Source organism: Corticium candelabrum, chromosome 1 (genome assembly GCF_963422355.1).
Source record: "Corticium candelabrum chromosome 1, ooCorCand1.1, whole genome shotgun sequence".
Taxonomy (NCBI): domain Eukaryota; kingdom Metazoa; phylum Porifera; class Homoscleromorpha; order Homosclerophorida; family Plakinidae; genus Corticium; species Corticium candelabrum.
The window spans coordinates 14,222,918-14,229,484 of record NC_085085.1 but is presented as its reverse complement, the minus strand read 5'-3'; the positions used below and the strand labels follow the sequence as shown (position 1 = coordinate 14,229,484).

General features: G+C 39.8%; 3 protein-coding genes across 3 annotated transcripts in view; 1 reads left to right on the top strand and 2 right to left on the bottom strand.

Annotated features, from left to right (window-relative positions):
- LOC134188071 (protein strawberry notch homolog 1-like) overlaps window positions 1-485 on the bottom strand; it is a 14,773-nt gene extending 14,288 nt beyond the window's left edge. Inside the window, exon 1 of the mRNA XM_062656257.1 lies at window positions 1-485. This exon is cut by the window's left edge and continues 272 nt beyond it. Coding sequence (XP_062512241.1) covers window positions 1-411 — 411 coding nt within the window. The 5' untranslated portion in view covers window positions 412-485.
- Window positions 486-529: 44 nt separating this feature from the next.
- Window positions 530-1,980, top strand: LOC134188078 (tRNA-splicing endonuclease subunit Sen2-like). The gene has a single exon (XM_062656266.1). The coding sequence runs from the start codon at window positions 541-543 to the stop codon at window positions 1,978-1,980; it is 1,440 nt and encodes a 479-aa protein (XP_062512250.1). The 5' UTR covers window positions 530-540.
- On the bottom strand, window positions 1,969-6,039 carry LOC134188085 (protein pelota homolog). Its single transcript, XM_062656278.1, has 16 exons — window positions 5,968-6,039; window positions 5,814-5,906; window positions 5,402-5,552; window positions 4,196-4,286; window positions 4,085-4,141; window positions 3,917-4,023; window positions 3,792-3,852; window positions 3,692-3,732; window positions 3,543-3,626; window positions 3,329-3,365; window positions 3,213-3,259; window positions 3,078-3,151; window positions 2,942-3,013; window positions 2,336-2,410; window positions 2,231-2,262; window positions 1,969-2,170 (listed from the first exon to the last, which is right to left on the bottom strand). Exons 1-16 carry the CDS (start codon window positions 6,009-6,011, stop codon window positions 2,085-2,087), a joined length of 1,152 nt encoding a protein of 383 aa, XP_062512262.1. The 5' UTR covers window positions 6,012-6,039; the 3' UTR covers window positions 1,969-2,084.
- Window positions 6,040-6,567: the final 528 nt, after the last annotated feature.

Sequence of the window (6,567 nt, the reverse complement as noted above, 5' to 3'; positions counted from 1 at the left end):
CTTGGGCTGCATCAAACTTTCCTCTTCCGTTTTCATTGACATCATTGACTGCAAACCATTTTCAGGCTGCCATACCGTTCCATCTGCTGTCAGAGTATTGTACAACGACAGAAGCATGTCGTCCTGATCTTCGGGACTCTCTGAAATGCCAGGGATTAGCATCTGATGTAAGCCTGACGTCATGGTGTCCCCACCAAGACCGTCGAACAGCTTCGGAGCTCCACCTAAACCACTGGCCTTCAAGGCTGCATTGAGGAGAGTCCCTCCCGTTGGTGCTGGTTCATTCGTCTCCTGTTTGATGATGTTATAAGGAAGAATTTGATCTGGGTCCCACAAAATATTGCCTGGCAAGTCGCTCTCGTCGGCAATTGCTGACGAAACGAGATCTGCAATAGACGAAAAGTCTACCATTCCGTGATTTTGCTCACTACCAATGTTATCGCGCCACTCTGTGGAGAGGAAAAACCGATGCTTCCGCCATAGCGCAAGTCAGACACTACGCACGCGCATACATTTAGACACCTCCCACGTGGTTGCCTAATGGCAAACAGCCTACAGAGACCTAAACGCAAGCGATGTTCAAAACCGTTGGACGAGCCATTTCCGGTGCCCATTCAATCGCTGACTGGAAAGGAGGTAGATTCTAGCAGATGGTTTAGATATGAGGGAAAACTCGTCTCAAACTTTGTTTGCGTGACGAAACCGGGAGATATGAATATGTTGTATAAGATGGGATTTTTTGGAAAGGGCATGCTATCGAAAAGCAAGCCTGGAAGGGACGAGCAACTGAGAATTTTTCAGAAAAAAAGGAAGCGACTTCCTGATGATGTGAGAAGATTAATATTGACTGACATCCGCTCTAGGAATTGCGTGAGAAGAAAACGGCGCAGGGAGTGGACGGAAATGTCGGGTATTACCATGCCTCAAGAGGAAGATGCAGTGCAAGTGGATGCTATCCCATCAGACGCATCTGTAAGTGATGAAGAACAAATTGGTATGAGAACACCTGAAACAGTTCATGATGATATGTCAGGCAATACTAGTTGTAAAAAGGAAGATCAAACATCTCACATTTTTTCTGAATTCCGTGAATTACCTGATACAATAACAGGAACACGTGTTGAGGGCACAGATGATAAAGACAAGTCTAATGTGAGTCTCAGCGTTAGCACACCTTTTATGCAACTGCAAACTGGTAACTCTACTGGTAAAGGGGAGGATGTACAAATACAGAACACAGTCTCTTGCAGGACTGAATTAGAAGTTGACACAACGTCTGCCAAATCAAATTGTGACAGTTCATTCAAAATGCAACGAGGGCAGATGGATGAAGTGACTAAACTTGAATCGGTCAAACTTGAATCGGTCAAACTAGAATCTAAGCCAAAGGAAAAGTCAAGTGAATACCCAGTGACAGAGTTTCTGCAGCTTAGTTTATGTGAGGCATTTTTCTTATCGTATGGATTGGGTTGTCTCACTGTGCACAGATCAGATGGTTCACCATTGACAATCACTCAGCTATGGCAGGCTTGTCTACAAGCCCAGCCTGGTTTTCTTGCATTGTATGTGGCATATCACCACTTGCGAAGTAAAGGATGGGTTGTGAGAACTGGAGAAAAGTATGGTGTAGATTTTCTCATCTATAAAGATGGTCCAATGTTTCATCACTCAAATGCTGCCATTTTGGTACAGACAGTGGACAAAGACACTCTACAGCCAGTCTATGATCCAGCCATTCCTTCAATTCCCTTTACGTGGCAGTATCTGGCTGGAATAAATCGTATCAATGGAGCTGTAGGGAAGGACTTGATTCTCTTTCATGTTTTGAAACCGTCAGGATTGACTGATGACGATTTGTCATCACCTGTCTGCATTAGACAAATGTCAGTGCAGGAGATTGTACTAAGAAGATGGATACCAGACAGAAGTCGGGAGGTGCACGATCATTCCAACAATCAAGCTGAAACATCGTTAGAATGAAATATACTCATATCTAATAGACAATATTAAATAATACAGTAAATTGAAAACCCATCATATCTTTCCTTCCATTCAGTTACTCTAGTCAAAAGAATAGGAACAGGCTAATCTTCATCAGACTCATCATCGTCTCCAATATCAGGTAATGGAAAACGCAAAATAGCTGCCACACCAGACAGCTGACACAACTCTACACATTCATTGCAGACGTTTTGTTTATCACAACCACGGTTTCAACATGGCCACTTACGTTCTCCAGACACATGCAGGCTTGAAAAGATCCTAATGTTAACAGAGAATAAGCAATTCAGTGACAAGAATGATAAATGATAACAGACACGCAGACACAACCGACCTAACTTCACCACTGCTGTCCTTAACACTCTCAACCAATGAAACATATCTTCGTCTTGTTTCAATCTCACTTGACCTATTAAATATTTGCTGTGAAAGAAACTTTTTACAACCCCAACTGATAGTTATTGCATCTGTTTTTCCCCTGCTACCACCTAATCAATTAATGCTTTCATTCACCAAATAATTTTTTCACTGTCTGATGAACAACATAATACTCGACAAACTTTGCATAACATGTAAATTAACATGCTTGAGCAGTTCCATTCGATTCTAACTAAATACCAATTAGTGGACTGTCCTACAGTACACAAACTAGCACGCAAGTCAGCATAGTTTAGTTTCTGTTTGAATGCTGAAAGTAGCATTTCTGTCATGTCTAGCAATGCAGATATATTAATATATCACGACCACAGATCAGAACGGGATGTCTGCTCTACAGCATCAATCAGTCAGATACAGAAACAAACATTACTACATATATTATAAACTCATACAACATGCAATAGTATACAAGTACAAAAGCCTCAATTTGAAAATGTTTGAAAATCAGGTTTACAGTAATATGATGAAGGATTTTCAATGTTCATTTTGCTGTGTGACTTACCTAAACAAATCATCAGTAATTAACAATATTTCAATCGCATTTTGTTCATTTGCTGCTTCAACATGTTTCATTCTAAAGTAACACGAAACAGCATATGCAATAGAGGCCACAGATGGTGGTTGTGTATTGCCTATACCCATAAAAAGCTCGATTTGGTTCATTTTGTAGCATTGCGTAAAATGCATCCAGTGCTCTCACCTCTGCTGCTGCCTTTAATATAGAAAGAACACAACAATTACATCATGTAGGATGTGATATGGCAAAAACATACTTTCGTATCAGCTAACTTGACAGCCACAGCTGGATCAGATAACACCTCTGATGACAAAGCAGTAATAATTGATATGTATGTGCTATTTGATGAAAATCAAATAAAGTGACCCAAACCTTTGATTGAATGTTTATGTCCAGATGATGAGTGAACCTGAACGAACAAAATTTCTATAATAAAAAACAAGTAGGCAGGCATACAAACATACACATAGACAAACAACTAGACAAACAGACACACACAATACAAATAGACAAACAAACAAACAGACACACAAACAGCCAAACAAACTGATAAATAGACATGCACATGAGACAGAAAGACTTTCACCTGTAGAAACTTTGCCTTGTTTTCGATAAACGTTCTGTTGTCTGTCTTGATAGCCTGTGCAAACATGTAGTCACAACATTGTTCCTGCACAACACAACAAACTGGTAAACTATTTGTCAATTTACAAACATCAAACATATGGTACGTACTTTCACAAAACCTGGACTGGCAACAAGAACACATTTCACAACTGTAATTCAGTGCAATGTCATGAATAAAAGAAAGTACAATGTGACAAAGAGCTATAACCATCAAACCGTATATGTCTCAGAATGCCCTGCATTATTGCATCGTAAAAACGCAACAAAGCCTGTCACATACAATATTAGTGTGTGTGTGTGTGCGCACGCGCGTGCACATCATTATTCCTATACCTTGTCATGTTGCTCACAGTGCCCTCTTCTTTTCCGTGGAATATTCATTTCAATTTTGGTTTTTACAACAGTCATAGAGGACGTGACCAAACAGACATGTGCAAGACCTCGACGCACAAGAAATACATACAAACTTCTGATCTCTACTAATCTACAGCAGACCTATACCTTCCTGCATAATAACAACGGCGACATCCGCTGTTCTGGCAGGATCACAAGCAACATCTAAACAAATATATGTCAATAGTATGACAGTAGATGACACACCCACCAACTTACCCAATCTGTCCAATGCAACGACATCCCAGCACTCCTTTCTCAACGAGAATTTCCTGTTCAATTCTAAATCCAGTGTATGGTATGCTCCCATCTATAGTGCAAAACAACCCAACAGTAAGATTACTGTTGAGTCTGTCAATCTGTTTGTCCATCTGTCTATAAAATTATTTGCACGTGACATTCAGCAATTTAGTGTGTATGTCTATACAACACAACAAGTGACAATGAGATCCTTCTGACATTTCATCATCATCAATCATATATTTATTAATAATTCTTCCAGTTTCAGTGCTAAACACATTATGCCAAAAGCACAATAAAGATCATACATAGAATGTAGTTCTCATCAACAGGATCGATGACGTACTATATACACGTACGACAAGCACACAGCAAAACCCATAATTACAACCACATTCAAGCCTACTAATGCAAGCAATTTGCAACTTTTAGTAAGATACATATTGACTTGTTTCTAAGGCCGTGTTTCCACTAGCTACACCTTAAACTAGTTTAGCTTAAATGAGTTTAAAACTAAACCAGTTCAAGAAGCGACTGTTTCCATTAGGAACTTGCACATCCGGGATGTGCTAAACAAACCGTCTAAGAACACATTAATTTGAAGTATTGGGCTGGTCTGTCACCGAGTCAGGGCAACTGTTGGTTGTTACTGATTCAGCATCTACTAGTAGGAATTTGCATGAGGATGACCAAGGACACCGCCTTCTCTCTCTCTCTGTAGCTGCTGATTTCTTTCCCCTAGCTAAAGACCCTTACATCTTCTAGGGCAATCCTATCCCGACAAAATAGTCAATATCATCAAAACAGCGTTGTCAGAAGCCATCTAAACAAGCACGCTACTGTCACATGACAGTTAAACCTAAACCACTTTGCTAAACCTACTTCGAAGTAGGTTTAAGAATAGGTTTAGGTTTAACATATAACTGGTTTAGTGCAGGTGGAAACAGGTCAATTCTTAAACCAGTTTAGCTTAAACCACTTGGTAAACCGGTTTAGGCACTAGTGGAAACGCGCCCTAAATGGTACAGGGTATAGAAGCTAAATATCATTATTATCAAATAAACAGATTTGCAAATATAACGTGATGCACATTATAATTATTTAGTCAGAGTCAATTGTTTGGCACACAACTTCTTTCACAATCACACTAATTAATAAATATTAATTTATTATTATAACACTTACTCTAACATATTGATTTTCCTGGATGTTCCTGCCCTTGACACGCAAAACACAAGCAGCTGTATCAAGGTCTGTACTTTCCACTGAAAGCGTCAGAGTCGTTCGTACACGACTGCTGGTGCTTGAGCCAGTTGCTGATTCACTTTGCACTTTCCTACAGATCAGGTAATAAAGAATGAAAGGAAGTCATCGTGAAGCCAACATCCTAGATAACTGTGTTCACACACACACACACACACACACACACACACACACACACACACACACACACACACACACACACACACACACACACACACACTACAAGCAAATAAACAAACAAACAGCTAGTTGTTAGTCTAGATATTCAAATAAAATTTATGCTACTAAAAACTACATATTTTAATTTAAACTGTACAGATTAGTAGACAGCAACCTAATGGTAGTTGACCGAACACTGTCACCGACTGCTACAAGGTTATATGCATGCCACATGTCTTCTGCTTCCTCAGCAATCAGATTGACAACCCTAAACGACCACCAGTGTACGATAATAAGACAAAAAATGACACTAAAGAAACAATATAAACCCTGAGCCGTTTTTCTCGCTTATATCCCGATGAAGAAGTTTCATTTTTAGTAGTGATAGTGCTCTACGCGTACGCATGCCCAATGAGCTATCGCTGGGATTCCATAATTATCATAACCCCTGCTGATGGCCTTGCTTTTCCGCATGCTTGTAGTTTGTATGTGTATACTGAAACTGTTCAATTCGTTTTGCGGACGACACGGTGTTACTGGCAATTGGTTACAACGTCGTGAACGAGTTCATGGGTCAACTTTCCTGTCCATTCGAGGTAGGTCTTCACATTGGCTATAATTGTGCTCTCACAGCACACGCACGCGCGCGCACACACACACACACACACACACAGTATGAACGTAGGTATACACGGGGGTAGATATGTCTTATATACTACGGTTGCAGGCAAGCAGGCAGGTAGATTTGGTAAACTTCAGTATAACCTGTATGATTGAAGATATCTATACTGCATGGTATGTGGATATCAAGCCACACAGCGTAAGAAATGTTGGCTTTTGAGATTCTATCACAGTTCTCAACGGTCTTGAATCTCCCAATGTACGTATTTATAATTTATAATAATATATTTATAATTTATTTATAATAA